This window comes from Doryrhamphus excisus, chromosome 20 (genome assembly GCF_030265055.1).
Source record: "Doryrhamphus excisus isolate RoL2022-K1 chromosome 20, RoL_Dexc_1.0, whole genome shotgun sequence".
NCBI lineage: Eukaryota > Metazoa > Chordata > Actinopteri > Syngnathiformes > Syngnathidae > Doryrhamphus > Doryrhamphus excisus.
In genome coordinates this window covers 186743-207472 of record NC_080485.1, presented here as the reverse complement: position 1 = coordinate 207472, position 20730 = coordinate 186743, and the positions used below count along the sequence as shown (strand labels likewise).

Below are 20730 nucleotides of genomic sequence, written 5' to 3'. Positions count from 1 at the left end.
TCATAATACAGCTATACAGTCACATTAAACATGACAACATGGTGTTGTAACTCAAATATATATCTCATTTTCATATTAGGAACTAATTATATCACTCAAATAACAGAGTATTTGACCATTTGCAGTATTGTTCATGTCATGACAGTGAAATACGTGTATTCTTGGCTGAGATACTATTTCCTGTACATGCTTTATTCATACACCAAGTGCATGACTAGACTCGTTCATCCAAGGAGGCAGAAGAAGGTTCCTCTTTGGAGATCACGCTCTCCAGCGCTGGCATTTCCACTGCTTTTGTAAACTGTCCTTGAGACTCGTTTCACAGCTGCTAGGGTGAAGGAACGCGGAGGGGCTGGTCCCCAACATGGCGACTACCAAAGATGGCCGTTGCGTTCCAGCCCAGTCTTTGACCAGCGTAGATACGCGGTCCACCAAGCAGACGGCCAATCAGACAAATGGTTGTCTTGGCGATGAGCGCTTTGTGCTGATTGGTTGGGAGACCGGAGAGGCTTCCGGTCTCAGTGCCTCCGTTTTCCAACCCTGGCGGCCATGACGCTATCGTTCCCTTTGGGGTGGAATGATCAACTTGATGGTGGGAAAAGGGAGTCGTTCACGCTGAGGCCGTAGCGTTCAAGTGCCAGAATCTTCCCCTCTGCTTTTTCCCTGGCGCTCCTCAACATCCCAAAACAGGATGCTGGGGAGTTGAAATCCCATGGAGGACACATGCTAACACGCTAACAGGCTAACACGCCACCCCGCTGTGCCGTCCACGCTGAGATGAGTCAATCAGCTCGCCATTCTGGCGGAGTCGGTGACAGCATTCCATGCAGAACATTGTTGTGTCCGTGTCCTCCTGGCGGGAAACGGGCCGTCACCGCCGCTCACGTTTAGCTGCTACCGGGCGCTAGCTGCAAAGAGATCTTAAATGGCCGTCTTTGTGACACTTGGAAGGCTTAGCTGGAAGACAAGCGGCGACATCTCTTGGGGTCAGACTGAGATTATTCAGCAGAGGCTGAATGGGCTTCAGAGGAATCAGCATCTGCTGTCTTTCATGCAGCAAAGATCACACAAATGGATGTTGATTCACAGCTGAAGAAGCAGCTGGAAGAACGCCATCCTTTTATTCATCCAATCACTCCATTGATTGCTTCACCTGAAGTTTCTAGAGCTTAAAAGCGGCGCTCCGAGGCATGACTGGTCGACGACTTCCTGGTCAGCAGCCGCGCCCCCGCAGCGCTCCCGCACCGTTCAGCCCCCCCGCTGACCAGTCGAGCAAATTCATTTCTAAATGTTAGATAGAAATAATAATACTAAAAAAATAATACTAATATTACTACTACTACGACTAATAATAATAATAATAATATGATAATATAATGATGCTTGTGTTTACGTTTACGTTGGACCATCACCTGCTTGCACAATTCAACACGTCCAAAAAGGAGTAGGAAGATTTCCTCCTCGTCCTCAGGCGTCTGGGCCGTTTCTTATCCTTAATCTTCTTCAAGATATGCAAGGAAATAATTGCTACGGCAATAATTGCTCTCCCTAGCCGTTGTAACAACACAACTTTCCAGCCCAGATGCTGGCGCTAACACACTCAGCTACGTGGAAATGGGCAATCATTGGGGTTGCTATGGCAACAACATTCTTTTTTTGAAAGCTGCAACAGATATGATGATATGGAAAAACAATCAATAGCGCGGGAAAGCATTCCAAGTAAACCACCTCGTTTCAAGCAAGGATCCCAAAGTCTCGTCCAAGAAATGTTCCTTGCCGATCCGACAGCTTCTGGACGGACGTGTGAGGAGCAACGGGAGGACATGAATAAATGAAGAAGGCACAGGAGACGGGAATGGATGATGGAGGGGAATGATATCAGAGGAACGGCGTGAGGCGTCTACATGGCCGCCGTGAAATTAGCAATACCGTGACTGGACGTGACCTGCTAGCTCGCCATCACGCTATACGCTACGTAGCTCGGCTTTAACATCTTCACTTCCTGTCGCCTCCTGAAACGTGCTTGGCTGTTGGCTTTGTCAAGGTTTTGACCCCAAAGTTCAAGCAAGTCCTTTCATTGATCAGCTGATTGATCGCCTGATCCCGATGCCATGAAAAATGCTCCCGATCCCACGTTCTCCTGATCCCACGTTCTCCTGATCCCACGTTCTCCTGATCCCACGTTCCCACATTCCATGTTCACCCGATCCCACGTTCCCATGTTCCTCTATTACCACATGCCACATTGAATGTCACATGCTGTGGATTGGGAGCAGACTACTTCCTGGAAGAGGAAATGCTTTTTTACAAGCATGAGGTAACAAACAGGAAGTCATGAGTTTGCTTTGGCAAGACAAGGAGCGTATTTCTATGGACCCCTTCATCTCCAGCTCATGGGGGTCCGTAGTTAGTGTCTGATGATGCCCTCATGATGCCCTCATGATGCCCTCATGATGCCCTCATGATGCCTGATTCATGATTCATGATGATCCCAGCTGATGCCCCCCCCCCTGCCTTTATTGGCAAATAAGGAACCAGGATGGATGGAGGATGGAGTGAGGAAGGTAGCAAGGAGGTGAGGTGAGCTGGCCAGACAGGTGACGACGAGTGAGGGGAGGACGTGAGTGACGGGAGGACAGATTGAGGTCAATGTTGGAGGAGGAGGAGGAGGAGGAGGAGGAAATATGTCAAGTAGAAGACGAAATTGCTAGTAAACAAAAGTGTACCACATCTGAGAGTGTAATGTATTGCAATATCCCCCCCCCCCCCCCGCCCCCCTTGCAGTCGTGACACACACCAAGCTAAAAGTCCACTTCCTGTCCGCACCACCACCACAACACACTAGGTGGCCGGATTAAACACTAAACGGCCGCAACGACAAACCCTTCTGGACTTCCTTTGGACACCATGCGCCATGCGCCATGCGCCATGCGCCATGCGCCATATGCCATGCTCACGTGCTAGCAGCGGCTAAGACGGACGTGCAGCCAGAAGTCCCAGGATGCAATCATAAATGTCCTCATTTCGTGTCCACTAGCTCTGGTTGTTCAGCAGCGGGGGGGGGGGGGGGGGGGGGGGGGGGGAGTGGGGGCGGCCTCGTTTTCACACAAGAGTGAGAAAAGCAGGTCACCCCCCCCCCCCCCATAAAACCATCATCACCTTAAAGGGGGTGCTGCTACGCCATTTCCTGTTGGGTGGGCTGGTGTGTGGCACGTGACGCCAGGACGCTGACCAGCAAAGACATCCTTCCTTTCCTGGGTTCTGCTTCGCCGGCGTTGCCAGGCAACCGCGGCCGTGCCATGGCTTTCTTCTGCACTTCCCTGCAATCCCTTTTTATTTGCTATCCTCATTCTGCTCGTGTGTGAAATTCCGAGGCATCAGCACGCGGGTGGAGTGAGTCTAATAGCAGGGTGTCGCTAATTAGCTTAACAAATCCTGTCCTTTCCTTTCCGCACACGTGACCCGCTAGGAGACCGGGATGGCTGCCTGGAGGAAGGTCCGCCCCAGTCAGCTGAGAATTCCTGCATACATCCTGGGAAGCGGAATATCTTTTCCTGGCATCAAGCATTAAACGTCCCGTAACTCACATGACTCACGCAGGAGTTGACTCCGCAGCATGTCATGCACCGTCCCATCGTTTGACCTGGCGTGGCGGCAGGACGCATGTCATGCACCGTCCCATCGTTTGACCTGGCGTGGCGGCAGGACGCATGTCATGCACCGTCCCATCTCATCATCCTTCCACATGCGACGCATGTCATGCATCGGGACTCTCTCCTCGCCGGGGGGGGGGGGCAGGCTTGCTGTCGGGGTCACCGTAAGCCCAGCACGTGCGCCTGGGTTCCTTGCTGGAGGAGGGATGTTGGGGTTGGGCGCGTGCGTTGGGGGCGGGGGAGGGGCGGCCAGGCCCGTGAGGGGGTGATGTGCTTCGTCTGAAATAAACCAAAGGCATCACTGAGAGCCCCCCCGGGGCGGAAGTCTACCACACAGCGGGTTTCCAGGCCCAGTTGAAGGATGACATGATGATATGACGCCAACACCATCGCCCAGGGGCCACGTCTCCGTGCAGGTGAAGCACGGAGCGTGGAGGCGTTCCGATGAAGCGGATGTAGGATGGATGTAGGATGGATGTAGGATGGATGTAGGATGGATGTAGGATGGATGTCCGAGGTGAGAGGCGATGAGGGGCAGGAAGTGAAAGCAAGGGAATGAAGAGCCAGCAGACTCCTGGGATGTCGTCGGTTGTCTTTGGATACGCCATGACATCCAGCAGCTGCTCAAGCGCCGCAGCATAAAGAGCCTTGACACGCCGCTCTTACTCAAGTGGTGGCCCCCGCCGGGGAAACCGCTCCTCATTGTTATTCTCAGGTGCAGCCAAGAAGAAACACATACGTCATCGGCCTGGAACCTCTTGGTCTCCAGTCCAGCATCACGTAGAAATCCATTTTCAAACGCCGCTGCCAGAACGTTACGCTTGCAGTTTGGCAAACCAATGATCGGCCGATGCGTGGAGGAAACACGGAACACCTGGAGCTGAAGAAGAAGGAGCTCAGGGCATCATTGAATATGCCAGGCCCACAAGGACCCTCAGAGTACCCCCCCCCCCTCGCCTCTCTGCCTACACACGTACTCCTGCTAATAACATGCAGCAAAAGGCCAGCAGCTCCCTCAAAGACAACGTTCCTCCTTCAGCCTCAGCTACCAGGAGCATCCCGTCAGGATGCTTCTTCCGCCCTTACGGACACACGGACAAATCCCAAACATCGTAGAAGCCTTTGGCTGGCTTTTTCTTCTTCCGGAAAGGTCACGGTCACTACAGCTGACCTACACCTCCTCCTGGCCTCATTTCAGCACCAAAGTGCAGCAGACATGTCCACCTCCTTCATTTGGTCTGACGACTACCATTTGGACCCCCACCACCTCCTTCCTGGTCCTGGACTTCAGTACCAATCCCAACACCCGATGGGGCAGCTACACAACCACTCAAATATTACACCGCAAATGGCCGTCTGCTGGCTGGAATACTTGAATCCTTACATACACCCATCCAATATCCATCCATACATACATTCACCCATCCATCCATCCATCCATACATACATTCACCCATCCATCCATCCATCCATACATCCATACATCCATTCACCCATCCATCCATACATCCATACATCCATACATCCATTCACCCATCCATCCATACATCCATACATCCATACAACCTATATCCATCCATCCATTCACCCATCCATCCATACATCCATACATCCATTCACCCATCCATCCATACATCCATACATCCATTCACCCATCCATCCATACATCCATACATCCATTCACCCATCCATCCATACATCCATTCACCCATCCATCCATACAACCTATATCCATCCATCCATCCATACATCCATTCACCCATCCATCCATACAACCTATATCCATCCATCCATCCATACATCCATTCACCCATCCATCCATACATCCATACATCCATACATCCATTCACCCATCCATCCATACATCCATTCACCCATCCATCCATACAACCTATATCCATCCATCCATCCATACATCCATTCACCCATCCATCCATCCATCCATACATCCATTCACCCATCCATCCATCCATACATCCATTCACCCATCCATCCATACAACCTATATCCATCCATACATCCATCCATACAACCTATATCCATCCATCCATCCATCCATACATCCATCCATACAACCAATATCCATCCATCCATCCATACATCCATTCACCCATCCATCCACCCATCCAATATCCATCCGTCCATCCATCCATCCGTCCCTCCCTCCCTCCCTCCCTCCCTCCCTCCATCCATCCCTCCATCCATCCATCCCTCCATCTATCCCTCCATCCATCCATCCATTCCATCCCGTGGTTGCCTCTTTTTATCTGTTGTTATATCTTTAGAATGCCCAGAAGCGAGATAGACGTGTTCACGTGTGTTCACGTGTATCCACGTGTGTTCACGTGTGGTCACGTGTGTTCACGTGTGTTCACGTGTGTTCACGCGTGTTCACGTGTGTTCACGCGTCCTTTAAATGATCCTTTCATCCAAACGTTGCCAGCAGCTGCAAATGAAGCTGCAGCCGTGGCGTGCACGTCCCTCATTGTTGGCCCGGGTCCCGTCCTTCAGTATTTATGCCAACCCAGCAAAGCCCTACATCTCCTTCCCCAGCTGGTGGATCGTGGTGGAGATGACGCCTGGAAGCCGAGGGCAGGTGCCTCCATTACTGGCGCCCGGGAGGAAGCACCAGCCCGGCAGCTTTGATTGGTGATACAATAGCATTAGCATAGCATACATTAGCCACCCGTCCCACCTGTTTGAGGCTCCGGTTGCCATGGAAACCTCTTTGTCAGAGTTGCAGTGTGTATCATAAAGAGGATGAAATCATGTAAAGAAGTAGATTGATTAAAGGCGGCGGCCACGCTGCTGCTCTCGTCCGCACCATCATGCCAATCATCTCAGCATCTTCTTTCTTTTGACTGCTTTATTTAAATGGAGCTTTTTTTACAAAGAAAACATTTGAGTTATGACTTGAATTGCAGGATTAGCCACAGTAGCTAACATCATAACAAATAAAGTCAACACGACTCCTTCCTACTTTGCAAACATCTTCTGCTAGAAAGTGTTTCCTTCAATGCCATGGTCTGCACTTGCCAACGTGCTGAGCGACCATGCCAAACATGAACCAGGAGAAAGGACGCTGAGCTGGCATGTACGTAAGCGGTCGGCGTGGGTGATAAAGTCCCACTTCCCCCACTCTGGGCCACCTGAGGACCTTCGGCCAGCCCGACACTTTTATTCCACCATGTTGTTATTATGCAAATGGGGCCGAGCGCCGGCGGCGTGCAGGCAAATGCGAGGTGAGCCGGCCAAACAAAAGAAGAGTTTAGAGGGACGTAAATGTTAAGCTCACCCGGAGGAACCCAAATGTTGCGGCTGAAGACACATTTCCAATTGAGAGGAAGTCACTGAGGCCCTCGACAATGACTCATCTTCCAGATGCGAAGCTTTTATTGTCACCGCACACGCCGCCGTTCATCACGCCGCCCTGACATGATTGGCTCATAGGAGACCCACAAATGACGAGACAACCGGCCTCCGTTGTTACCGACTCCCTCAGCAGCAAACGACAAAGGAATCCAAGACGCAACACGGACAAGCCTACGCTTTCCTTTCCGCATCATAAGCGCCATGACGCCATATGCTACCAAAAATGATCCAACATCATCCCTAATTTGCTCATCTGCATTTTATCTCCACCTGCTTCACGTCCCCATCTGGGTGGTCTACCTTGCAACACTCCACTACAAGGATCAACGTTGCCGCCAGCGCCGGTTTGGCTAGCCTAACGGCCGCTATCAGTCTGTTCTCACTCCCATCCCAAAGATCCATACTTCCATAACATTGCCTCACTCCCATCCCAAAGATCCATACTTCCGTAACATCTCCTCACTCCCATCCCAAAGATCCATACTTCCATAACATCTCCTCACTCCCATCCCAAAGATCCATACTTCCATAACATCTCCTCACTCCCATTCCAAAGATCCATACTTCCATAGCATCTCCTCACTCCCATCCCAAAGATCCATACTTCCATAACATCTCCTCACTCCCATTCCAAAGATCCATACTTCCATAACATCTCCTCACTCCCATCCCAAAGATCCATACTTCCATAACATCTCCTCACTCCCATCCCAAAGATCCATACTTCCATAAGACCATGGTTAATTGGAACAGTTGAAGTAGCTATATGTACGTTTAAAAAGGTATATACTGTAGGGTACATACTGTAGGGTACATACTGTAGGGTATATGTGTATTTGGAAGGGTTGAAGTAGTTGGTACGGTACATGTTTAAAAAGGTATATAGTAGGTATAGGTACATACTGTGTACATAATGTGTAATTGGAAGGGTTGAAGTAGCTACATGTGTTGCTATGGTACATGTTTAAAAAGGTATATAGTTATAGGTTATCACATGGTTTGTCTGGTATCAGGCCAGGTATCATGCCCCCAAGTGTCAGTATCAGACAAACCATGTGATGATCTTATTATCACATACTATTTAATCATGAGCTTATTATCACGTACTAATTAATCAAGAGACCATTTTGTTTCCAGAAAGTGTTCAGTTTATTACATGTATTATATCTAAACCGTGTAAACACAACAATTAATAATAATAATGAACAATAATAATGAATAATATTTTATCAACAGTCTTATCTTATCAATGTCTGACAATGAAAGTTCCATGAATCAAGTTTGGGTTTTTGGTGACTGGAGAAGTACCAGGCACTAAGCACTGTGTGCTGTTCTCTGATTGGTTGTTTCACGGCCACGATACCAGAGCAGCGATCTGAGTGGACAGCTACGGGAGCTGATACTGGACATGGTTAAACTCCAGATTTGATCAGTATCACTGCCCTGGGCTTTGACACGGTATCATTACGGTCTTTTCCCGTATCATTCATGGGCGCTTTCTAGGGTACAGGGCCAACGAATACTGTAGTATGTGATAATGTAGGGTACATACTGTGTACATACGTGGTGTGTAGGAAGGGTGGAAGCGGGTGCATCTGCTCCCATGTTTGCCATCAAAAGTACGTCAGGAGAAGGTGAGCCTCCAGGAACGTGGCTGAGATGAAGAGATGGATATCGGCATTCTCCAAAGCATGTCCTTGACCTTTGCGTGTAATATCGGTAATATCTGTAATATCTGGAATATCTGGAATATCTGGAATATCTGGAATATCTGTCATATCTGTCATATCTGTCATATCTGTAATATCTGGAATATCTGGAATATCTGGAATATCTGTCATATCTGGAATATCTGTAATATCTGTAATATCTGTAATATGTGTAATATCTGTAATATCTGTAATATCTGTAATATCTGTAATATCTGTAATATCTGTAATATCTGTCATATCTGTAATATCTGTCATATCTGTAATATCTGTAATATCTGTAATATGTGTAATATCTGGAATATCTGTAATATCTGTAATATCTGTCATATCTGTAATATCTGTAATATCTGTAATATCTGTAATATCTGTCATATCTGTAATATCTGTAATATCTGGAATATGGTTCTCCAATTATTGCTTCTTGTTGCGGGCACACGTTGTTCAGGTGGCGTGGAAAGAATGTCCACACGTATGGTCCTACACCAAACCTACAGCAAGTCCAAGCATCTTACCCAAGACTAGGCCACACGGTCCAGGAGGACCTCAGGTTGGGGGACCATGGACGCTCTACCAGCTGAGCGAGCTTAGCACATCAGCTGAGCTTAGCACATCACTTAGCATGTGCTAAGTGCTAATCTATGCTAATCAAGGCTAATCAAGGCTTGCTCATCATCACATGCTATCCATGCCACAAAGATGCACGTCACCACGATAAGAAGATGCTCTTACCTTCCATGACGTAGACCAGCGAGCCCACATCGCCCTCCTTGATGATGCAACTGTCCTTCCCGTACTCCACCGGATACATGCAGTCCACGATCTCTTGGATCTGCGACAGCTCCAGGTTCTTCATGAAGTCATTGTCTAGGATGGCCTCTTTGATCAGATCTTTGGACCTTCGGATGAAGGGAACAGATGTTAGCCATCATGTTAGCCATGATGTTAGCCATGATGTTAGCCATGATGTTAGCCATTATAGCCATGATGTTAGCCACATGCAAATGCCAACCACTAGACTAGAAGACACGGATGCCAACCAAGACCACGTCCTGACTAGAGGACACGGATGCCAACCAAGACCACGTCCTGACTAGAAGACACGGATGCCAACCAAGACCACATCCTGACTAGAAGACATGGATGCCAACCAAGACCACGTCCTGACTAGAAGACACGGATGCCAACCAAGACCACGTCCTGACTAGAGGACACGGATGCCAACCAAGACCACGTCCTGACTAGAAGACACGGATGCCAACCAAGACCACGTCCTGACTAGAAGACACGGATGCCAACCAAGACCACGTCCTGACTAGAAGACACGGATGCCAACCAAGACCACGTCCTGACTAGAGGACACGGATGCCAACCAAGACCACGTCCTGACTAGAGGACACGGATGCCAACCAAGACCACGTCCTGACTAGAAGACACGGATGCCAACCAAGACCACGTCCTGACTAGAGGACACGGATGCCAACCAAGACCACGTCCTGACTAGAGGACACGGATGCCAACCAAGTTTTTTATGATCATCTGGTCCCCCCTCATCTGAAGCGTGTATCTCATCTGACTCACCGTATGTCAGCTGGTGAGCTGGGATGAGATCATGAGACCAGACGAGATGGAAGCCCATCAAATGAGATGAGAAGACAGGCGGGGCTGAGATAAGCTAGCTTCACTATGAGCTAGCGATCTCCGGTGGTCATGTGACATCTCTGGCTGCAATGCCAGCATCGCCCGGCCTCATCAGGCTCCTGAGAATGCAGCATGACACTGAAACTGCGTGTTGGGGGTTGGGGGGGGGGGGGGGAGGGGGGTGGCGCCCGCCGTCTTGTTACAGCCGCGGGGCTCGGGGGCTGACTTTACCGTGACAGCTCCCTCGTGAAAGACGTGATGTTTTGCTGAGGTTAGCGGGTCAGACGCTGGCTTTCAAGCTCACACTGGAAACCCCCCCGAGATGTCATCGCTGGGCCTGGGGGGGCCACAGTGAGCCGCACACCCCAATAAAGAGCAAGGATGATGTATCTGACCGCCTCCACTCGCCCAGCCTTTCCTTAAAAGGACAAAATATGCTGCTGGGGGGCAAGAAAGGGGCGTGGCCTAAGAATAAGGCTCGTGGGGAATAGGAGCAGCTGGGGGAGACCATGGACGTGTGAGGAGCACCAGCGGGCCTTGGAGGCAAGACGGGAACGCCACGACACCATCATCATCATCATCATCATCATCATCACCACGAGCCAATGAGCAAACATACTTCAGCAAACATGATATCACCAAGAAATACTCGGAGTATAAATACTACTACTCCGTGAAAAAGGCCTTCATGATGTTTCCACCCCAGCAGAAACTATTATTCACGGAGACAGAAAATGCCTGGCCTGCCCCCCCACCCCCACCCCCACCCCCCCGGGAGCAGAAGCACATTTACGACTACTTTCAACAATCCTTCCAGAACTTTCCCGGAGGAAATGAACGCACTTGGAACTTTGGGCTTCAAAGTCCAGAGGTGACTTTCTTTCCGCTCCTTAGGAGCCAGCCCATGGTTCCATCCAGGAAGTGATGACTGTTTGTGTCCTATCGTCGTATTCCCGGGATGGCGGAATGTTCAATCTGGGTGACATGACCAGGAATGACGACTCTGATGAGACGAGACCTGACGACCTGCCACGCCATTGGCTGGATGAAATGCTTCAACATGAGAAAAGTACAAGGAAAATACGTACAGTACGACCGTATACTGCAATGTACTCCTTTCTACTACGTCACCCTGTATTGCTCCTCACCAGGCTACACCCTTCTGCACTGTGTGTATGCTCCGCCCCCTCCCACCACACCGTACGACTGACAAGAGGCTCACTCTGTGCATGCCGTTGTTCTATGCAACCAAGGTGATGACAGCAATGAACCCTCTTCCTGAATTCTTTCACGTTTTAATCTTGCCAGATGTTGCGCCCCCCTCCCCCATAAAATATACATCTGTAAGCAATGTGAGTGCGTGTTAAAGGGGGCGTGTCCGGCGTGCTCTTGCATTTATTGATGGAAGCGCAGCAAGGACCGCCCCCATCAAGTCAGCGTTGTGTCATCATGACGACCTTCCGAGCTGGGAATGAATGTCTTCTCTTTCTTTGTCTCCCCAGCACCGACGGTTCTATCTCAGCCATCTCGTTGGCGGCATCATGTGCTCCTGCCCCCCCCCCCCCCCCCCCCAAGAAGACAGCACTCTATTTGGGGAATGAGAGTAGATATTGTTTTCACTTCTTTAAAATACATATTGCATAAAGCTGTACAGGGATCTGTCTCTTAGCAACTGCTGTGCTAGCAAATGCATTAGCTGCCTTAAAAATAGACACAAACCTAAGCGCTTCTACCTCTTACTTACCTTCCCTTTCCTGCTTAGCAACACAAACTTTACCTTCTAACTCAACCCACTGCTGGTTTCACTCCGTGGACCCCCGGGGAAACGGCATGTATCTTATAACTCTCGTATAAGTCATACACGTAACTCTCGTATAAGTCCTACACGTAACTCTCCTATAAGTCCTACACGTAACTCTCGTATAAGTCCTACACGTAACTCTCGTATAAGTCCTACACGTAACGCTCGTATAAGTCCTACACGTAACGCTCCTATAAGTCCTACACGTAACTCTCCTATAAGTCCTACACGTAACGCTCCTATAAGTCCTACACGTAACTCTCCTATAAGTCCTACACGTAACGCTCCTATAAGTCCTACACGTAACTCTCCTATAAGTCCTACACGTAACGCTCGTATAAGTCCTACACGTAACGCTCCTATAAGTCCTACACGTAACTCTCCTATAAGTCCTACACGTAACGCTCCTATAAGTCCTACACGTAACTCTCCTATAAGTCCTACACGTAACTCTCCTATAAGTCCTACACGTAACTCTCCTATAAGTCCTACACGTAACTCTCCTATAAGTCCTACACGTAACTCTCCTATAAGTCCTACACGTAACTCTCCTATAAGTCCTACACGTAACTCTCCTATAAGTCCTACACGTAACTCTCCTATAAGTCCTACACGTAACGCTCGTATAAGTCCTACACGTAACGCTCGTATAAGTCCTACACGTAACGCTCGTATAAGTCCTACACGTAACTCTCGTATAAGTCCTACACGTAACTCTCGTATAAGTCCTACACGTAACGCTCGTATAAGTCCTACACGTAACTCTCGTATAAGTCCTACACGTAACGCTCCTATAAGTCCTACACGTAACGCTCCTATAAGTCCTACACGTAACTCTCGTATAAGTCCTACACGTAACTTAGTGCTCCTGAAGACCCGTGTGGCACCATGACTATCACTTCCTAATATCTACTGCTCTTCTCACAGGGACTTCTAGTGTCTGCACCCCTGGAGTAGCATGGGCAAATATTACTACCAGTACAGGAATACTACTAACCCTACTACCAGTAATACCATGACATGGCTACTCGTCCAGGAGTACTTCCAGTAATACCATGACATGACTACTAGTCCAGGAGTACTACCAGGAATACCATGACATGACTACTAGTCCATGAGTACTACCAGGAATACCATGACATGACTACTAGTCCATGAGTACTACCAGGAATACCATGACATGACTACTAGTCCATGAGTACTACCAGGAATACCATGACATGACTACTAGTCCAGGAGTACTACCAGGAATACCATGACATGACTACTAGTCCAGGAGTACTACCAGGAATACCATGACATGACTACTAGTCCAGGAGTACTACCAGGAATACCATGACATGGCTACTAGTCCAGGAGTACTACCAGGAATACCATGACATGACTACTAGTCCATGAGTACTACCAGGAATACCATGACATGACTACTAGTCCATGAGTACTACCAGGAGGGGGAGTAGCCACCTGCTGCGGCCCAGCAAGGTGCACTGTGGTCGGGCAGAGGCTCCAGCAGCTGCTGTGATGCCATGGAGGTCTGGCCAAGCGTTTGCATGTTCAAAGGTTTCAGGTGGCTCCATGGTTTCCCATCAATGGAAGCGTTGAGGAATGTGAAATGTTTTCCTAAAAAAGTGAATGTTTGTGTCCAAGTGAGCTGAGGGGAAAAAAGGACAGGCAGGAGGAAAAAAAAAGGAGCGCTTGCTTTGCTCACCTGTACAGTACAGGTCATCTGACCTCATTGGAGTATTTAAAGATGAGCAACTTGTAATGTTATTGTATTGATGAATATGATGACATCATCCCTAACATCAGCCCAGGGATGATGGTGAGATGGAGATATTTCATTTCTTTGATGCAGAGAGAGAGGTGGTGTCCACCATGCGGTCCCTTCGGCTGAGCAGATCATAGATGCAAGATGGTGACGTGCAGAGAACAAGCTGATGCAAGAAGCCAAAGTGAGCATGAAAGTGGTACATCTTAAAAGTAGAGAGAGAGCGAGAGAGAGAGAGAGAGAGAAAGAGAAAGAGAGGGGGGGGGGCTCCAAGCCAAATGTGAAGGTAAACATAGACGGAGGGCCTGCTAAGACTCCCTGTCAGCCAATGGCAGCTTGTTTAAACACGCTTTGGCACTCCAGCCTTTCAAACACGTTCATCTGAATCTGCCAGCTTGTGGAAAATTCTCCCTGCACGGCATCAAACCCGCACGCTCTTCCTGGAAGACCCTGCACGGGACTTGAGCACCGAGTGACATGTCACCCGCCAGCAGAAGACAGCAGTGTGGTCGGTCATGTGACCCCTTGAAAGTAGCACCTCATTGTCCACTGCTCCACCGTCCCAGCCCATCAACCAACCAACACACCCAGGGCTGTCACAATACACCCACTTCACCAGACCAACCAACCAACCAACCAGCTAGCTACTACGTGCCTCTACCTATGGGTGCTCCCATCCTACGGGTGCTCCCATCCTCCTATCCTACAGGTGCTCCTGCAGGTCCTACAGGTGGTCCTATTCCACATGCGGTCCTACAGGCGGTCCTATTCCACATGCGGTCCTACAGGCGGTCCTATTCCACATGCGGTCCTACAGGCGGTCCTATTCCACATGCGGTCCTACAGGCGGTCCTATTCCACATGCGGTCCTACAGGTGGTCCTATTCCACATGCGGTCCAGCTGCTGCGCCTCCAGCAGGATTACGCACCATGAAGAAAAGAGCAACGATCGGCGAGTAAGAAAGCAAAGCGCCGGCAGGCAGCGGGGGCACCTACTGGGTACTTTTGGGGTAGAAAGGCAGCGTGACGTGGCTGAGATCGTGGATGTCGAAGGCGGTGGGCTCTGCCGAGATGGCCTGCCTCTTGGTGCGCTGCTGCTCCGAGTGCAGCTCGCTCTGCTTGTGGACCTGCTGCGTTGCGGGTTTGATGACCGAGCGGTACTTGTCCAGCTCGTTCTGCAGCCTCTGGATCAGCTCGTCCTTCTGGTCCAGCTCCAGCTCCAGCTCGTCGATGAGCGCGTCCCGCTGGCGCAGCTCCTCGATCTTCTCCTGGAGCGCGTACTGCAGGTCGCGCAGGGTGCCCATGGTTCGGGGACAACTTGTCACGCTCGGGTGTCTGTCCTCGCTCCTCTGCCACGTCGCCGACAAACTTTATCCGGCATCGACAGCCCCGGTGCCCTCCCCCCCGTACCGCCGCCGCCACCCCTTCTGCGTCACGGCACTCGCTGGCGGATGTCGGCCGTTTACGCGGAGCTATGCGCGCTCAATCCCGCCGCCGACATGCCGGGCTCCGTCCCGACCGCGCAAACTTTCTCTCTCCGTCTCCCTCCCTCCGCTTCTCTCCTTCCGGCGGGGAGTGCATGGAGAGAAGGGCGCCTACAGGAATCCGAGGCGCGGTGCAGCCGGAACCAACTATCGTGCACACGACACCCCCCCCCCCCATTTCCTGCAAAAACTCACCCATTCTACACCTTCAGTCACTGTGGGCTAAATAATGCACGGCCACGAATAACTTGTATACATACAGTAGATGCAGTACTTATACAGCATCATATATACATCATATATATGTAGGCAGTAGCTAAAACGTACATATACTACAGTATCATATATATGATATGATATATATGACATGTATCATATATACATCATATATATGTAGGCAGTAGCTAAAACGTACATATACTACAGTATCATATATATGATATGATATATATGACCTGTATCATATATGATATGTAGGCAGTAGCTAAAACATACATATACTACAGTATCATATATATGATATGATATATATGACATGTATCATATATGATATGTAGGCTGTAGCCATGTTAGCTGATATGATTCTGATATGATCTGAATGGGAAGCTGATACCAAGACTGGATGAGACATGAGGTGAGCTGCTGGAAATGATGGAGTTACACTAAATTGCTCCTAAAGAGTGGTTAGCGTGCAGGCCTCGCAGCTAGGAGACCCGAGTTCAATTCCACCCTCAGCCATCTCTGTGTGGAGTTTGCATGTTCTCCCCGTGCATGCGTGGCTTTTCTCTGGGTACTCCGGTTTCCTCCCCCCATTCTAAATCCATGTTAGCCCCCCCCCCCCCCCCCCCCCCCAATTGTCCATAGGTATGAATGTGAGTGTGAATGGTTGTTTGTCTATATGTGCCCTGGGATTGGCTGGCCACCAGTCCAGGGTGGACCCCGCCTCTCCCCAAGACAGCTGGGATAGGCTCCAGCACCCCCGCCACCCTCGTGAGGATAAGCCATAGAAAATGAATGAATGAATGAAAGAATGGATGGATGGATGGATGGATGGATGGATGGATGGATGGATGCTCCAGAACAATCCCATGCTCCGCCACTAGATGGCCCTCTATCCGCCCGTTGCCATTGATTAGCGGGGTTCCGTGACACGCCGGGCCCAGTAAAGGGAGGCAGCCACTGCTTTGGATGTTCTTGTCTTTTCTGAGGGTTACAGACACATCCTTCTCCCACCAAGGCCTTCTTCATTCATTCTCGTGGTGGGACAAAGCATCCACGCCGGCGCCACAAAGCGTCCCAACATTTGTCCTCTGGTCTTGTTTGTCCGCACACATCCCTGAAGTCATCTGCCGGCAATCAGCTGAGCACAAATAAGGTGTCAAGGCCGATCAGATGGGACGGAGAGTTAGTGGGCGTCCGAATAAAATGAGACAAGGAGAGAAGAAGCAGGGAACCATGTGACCACACAGGAAGAAGACGGAAGAGCGCAGCTGCCCTCTAGCGGTGAAGTAAAGGACCAGCAGCAAGAGGGTGGCGGCCAGGCGTCACGTGGTTACAAGCGAGGAGGGCAGAGGAGGACGAGGGGCTTCCCATCTGTGTCTGCTACTTCACGACCTTCGTGTGCTTCTGCCGTGGCCCTCAGTGCCGTGGGCCCGCCTCCTCTGGTGGCCTAAGACCTCACGCCAAATGTCCCCAGGACCACAGGCCTCAGTTCACCTGGGCCGGCTTCGTAGAGGAGGGGGCATCCACCCCCATCCTCATGCCACCCTAAAAAGGGCACACCTAGCGGGCCACACGGGAGACCCCAGTGGCCACGCCCTCCCCTGCGAGTCCCGATCCGTCCATCAAATCGCTCCCATGCCTGCTCTCCTCCTGGTCCATGCCAAAGCCGGTCACAGACTGGCCTTCAAGTCGCCCACGGCTCACGCTGGCACACCAGCCGCCTCCGCTCGCTTCAGGCCGGGCGGAGGAGGAGGAGGAGGAGGAGGAGCCACACAGACAGCCACTGGCAGCGACCTGATGTGCAACACACACCCCTGACACCCCCCCCCCGTGCCAACCACCCAGGCCACCCATGACAGCCACCCAGCCATGACACCCACCCAAGGGCACACAGCCACCCATGACATCCACCACCCAGCTATGACAATGCCAACTGCATATATGAAGATATATGTGGAGTGTGTCGCTGAGGGGTGATGGAGGTCCTGCAGCCCAAGCAGGTGAGAAGCAGGTGAGAAGCAGGTGAGAAGCAGGTGAGAAGCAGGTGAGAAGCAGGTGAGAAGCAGGTGAGAAGCAGGTGAGAAGCAGGTGAGAAGCAGGTGAGAAGCAGGTGAGAAGCAGGTGAGAAGCAGGTGAGCTCCAGGCGGCGTTGGTGTACAAATGACCTATAGAGTCAAGAGGCGGGGCCAAAGAAAAGTTGATCTCAGCAGGCGCCCCCGGCATCAAACATCCTGTCACGATGAAAAAAGCCCACTCGCCGTCCTTCAAAGCACCTCTGGGCTTTCAATTTCACCTCCCTAACATCCCAGCTCAGCCTTTTTCCGATGCCGATCAATAGAAACAGGATCCGTTGCTCCATGTTGCCGTAATCCGATGAGCGGAGCCCGCCGCCGCCGGCTGGTGCCAGCAGCTATTGGGGGGGGGGGGGGGGGTAACATGGCATGTATGCATATGCACGACACGTGGAGGAAGCACGCCATCCCAGCCACAAGTCAAAACGAGATTGGAATGTGAAAAAGTCATGGAATGGTGAGGACTCGGATAAATAGATCATCCTTCCACTGCGCCCTGACAGAGCAGGGGGTCCCCAACATGGGCACTTTGACACATTTGCATTTTTGGGTGTATTTTCAGGTGGGTGGAGTTTGGCCAAAAAGAGGCTCCTAATGAATGCACATAACGAGACGCCCCAATTTGGCTTGAATATTGCAAGTTAGGACACTTGAGGGGAAATAGGAATTTTATTTATAAACCATATCATATGTAACAGGTGCTTGATATTTGGCCTATCTGTGTGCTAGGGGGCGTTACAAAGGTAATATTTGGCCTATCTGTGTGTTAGATGGCGTTACAAAGGTAATATTTGGCCTATCTGTGTGTTAGATGGCGTTACAAAGGTAATATTTGGTGTATTTGTGTGTTAGACGGCGTTACAAAAGTAATATTTGACGTATCTGTATGTTAGATGGCGTTACAAAGGTGATATTTGGTGTATTTGTGTGTTAGATGGCGTTACAAAGGTGATATTTGACGTATCTGTGTGTTAGATGGCGTTACAAAGGTGATATTTGGTGTATTTGTGTGTTAGATGGCGTTACAAAGATGATATTTGGAGTATTTGTGTGTTAGATGGCGTTACAAAGGTGATATTTGGTGTATTTGTGTGTTAGATGGCGTTACAAAGGTGATATTTGGTGTATTTGTGTGTTAGGCGGCCTTACAAAGGTGATATTTGGTGTATTTGTGTGTTAGATGGCGTTACAAAGGAGATATTTGGCATTTGTGTGTATTAGACGGCATTACAAGCGTGATATTTGGTGAATTTTGTTTGGATGCCGTTAGAAACGTGATATTGGGTGCATTTGTGTGTTGGATGGTGTTACAAACGTGATATTTGGGGCATTTGTGTGTTAGACGCCGTTACAACTGTGATATTTGGCGTGTTTGTGAGTTGCATGGCGTTACAAAGGAGATATTTGGCATATTTGTGTGTTAGACGGTGTTACAAAGGTGATATTGGGTGCATTTGTGTGTTGGATGGCGTTACAAACGTGATATTTGGGGCATTTGTGTGTTAGACGCCGTTACAACTGTGATATTTGGCGTGTTTGTGAGTTGCAGGGCGTTACAAATGAGATATTTGGCATATTTGTGTGTTAGACGGTGTTACAAAGGTGATATTGGGTGCATTTGTGTGTTGGATGGCGTTACAAACGTGATATTTGGGGCATTTGTGTGTTAGACGCCATTACAACTGTGATATTTGGCGTGTTTGTGAGTTGCATGGCGTCACAAAGGAGATATTTGGCATATTTGTGTGTTAGACGGCGTTACAAAGGTGATATTGTGCGTATTTGTGTGTTAGACGGCGTTACAAAGGTGATATTGTGCGTATTTGTGTGTTAGACGGCGTTACAAAGGTGATATTTCTTCGGAAGACATCAGGACGTTTGGCGGCGGCCAGGTCACGTGACCAGACGTAGGTGGAAAAGGCAGGAAGCATCTGGTCCAACACGGTGCAAGTCTTCTAATGGAGTATTAAATATCCTCAGACATGCACTCGGGCTACTAAAAGCCAATAATGCATCACACTTCCTCCGGCCTGGGCCCCCGGGGGCCCCCGGTGATGGATCGGATCAATTAGGAGCTCTTGGACGAGCTGCGTCATCGGCGAGGAGAATGGAAGCTCCGCTCCATTCATCCCAAACCAAACGTAAAGCCAGAGAAGAAAGTTGCGACCCACGGCGGCATCGGGGTGCACGTTGCCACGCCGGGGGGGGTGTGTGTGGGGGGGGGGGGGGGGGGGGGGACTTACCGGTCTGACTTGGCATATTTCCGGAAGGTCTGTCTCGACAGGTCCTGGTGGGTCTGCGGTTCGGCCGAGATGCCCTGAGCCCGCCGGGTCCTCGGCCCGATAAGTTGTGCGCTGGGAAGAACCGACTGACATTTGTGAAGCTTCCTCTTCAGCTCCTGGATCTCCTCCTCCCGGTCCGACAGGCGCCGCTCCAAGTCCCGGATCCTCTCCTCTTTGAGCAGCAGGACCTTGGCGAAGTCCTCCTCCAGCTCACCCATGCTGGCTTCTTCACAACTTTTTCCTCGGCTTTGTTTGCCCCTCCTCCCAGAAGGCTCCACACGGACGGACGCCGACACGAACGCGCAGGCGGGGTGGCGATGCTCCGCGTGGAAAATCCCCCCAAGGCTCCCGTCCTTCACTCCTCCTCTGGCCGCCTCCACTCGGTAGGATCGGCCCGGCGAGCTGCTCCTCAACCGATCAGCGACCGCCGGAACCTGGCAGCCGAGCGGGGTGGGAGGGGGTGGGGTGGGGCTGGTCGGGGTGGGGTGGGTGGGGAGGGGGGTGGGTGGGGGGGTGTAGCGATGATGTCTCATTGAGAAAACCAATGACAGCAGCTCTTCCTCCTCCTCCTCCTCCTCCTCCTCCCTGCAAGGAGACGAAAACACTTGTTTATAGAGCGCGTGCACAGACTTAGTGCACGTCACGTACTGTGCCTTTCATAGTTGGCTGCTTGTTCTAGTACACACATACTGTAGTATCCATACACGGAGCATGTACTACACTGTA

At 50.3% G+C, this 20730-nt stretch overlaps 1 protein-coding gene across 2 annotated transcripts in view; it reads right to left on the bottom strand.

Annotated features, from left to right (window-relative positions):
- LOC131108124 (cGMP-dependent protein kinase 1) overlaps nucleotides 1–20436 on the bottom strand; it is a 56799-nt gene extending 36363 nt beyond the window's left edge. The window contains exons 1-2 of one of the 2 annotated variants that reach the window (XM_058058921.1): nucleotides 19966–20436; nucleotides 9467–9633 (exon numbers count right to left, since the gene is read on the bottom strand). In XM_058058921.1, the coding sequence (XP_057914904.1) occupies nucleotides 9467–9633; nucleotides 19966–20222 (424 nt within the window). In that variant the 5' untranslated portion in view covers nucleotides 20223–20436. Of the gene's footprint in view, nucleotides 1–9466; nucleotides 9634–14940; nucleotides 15318–19965 lie in introns of those variants that run through there. The other variant, XM_058058920.1, reaches the window with a different exon arrangement.
- Between the last annotated feature and the right edge of the window lie 294 nt (nucleotides 20437–20730).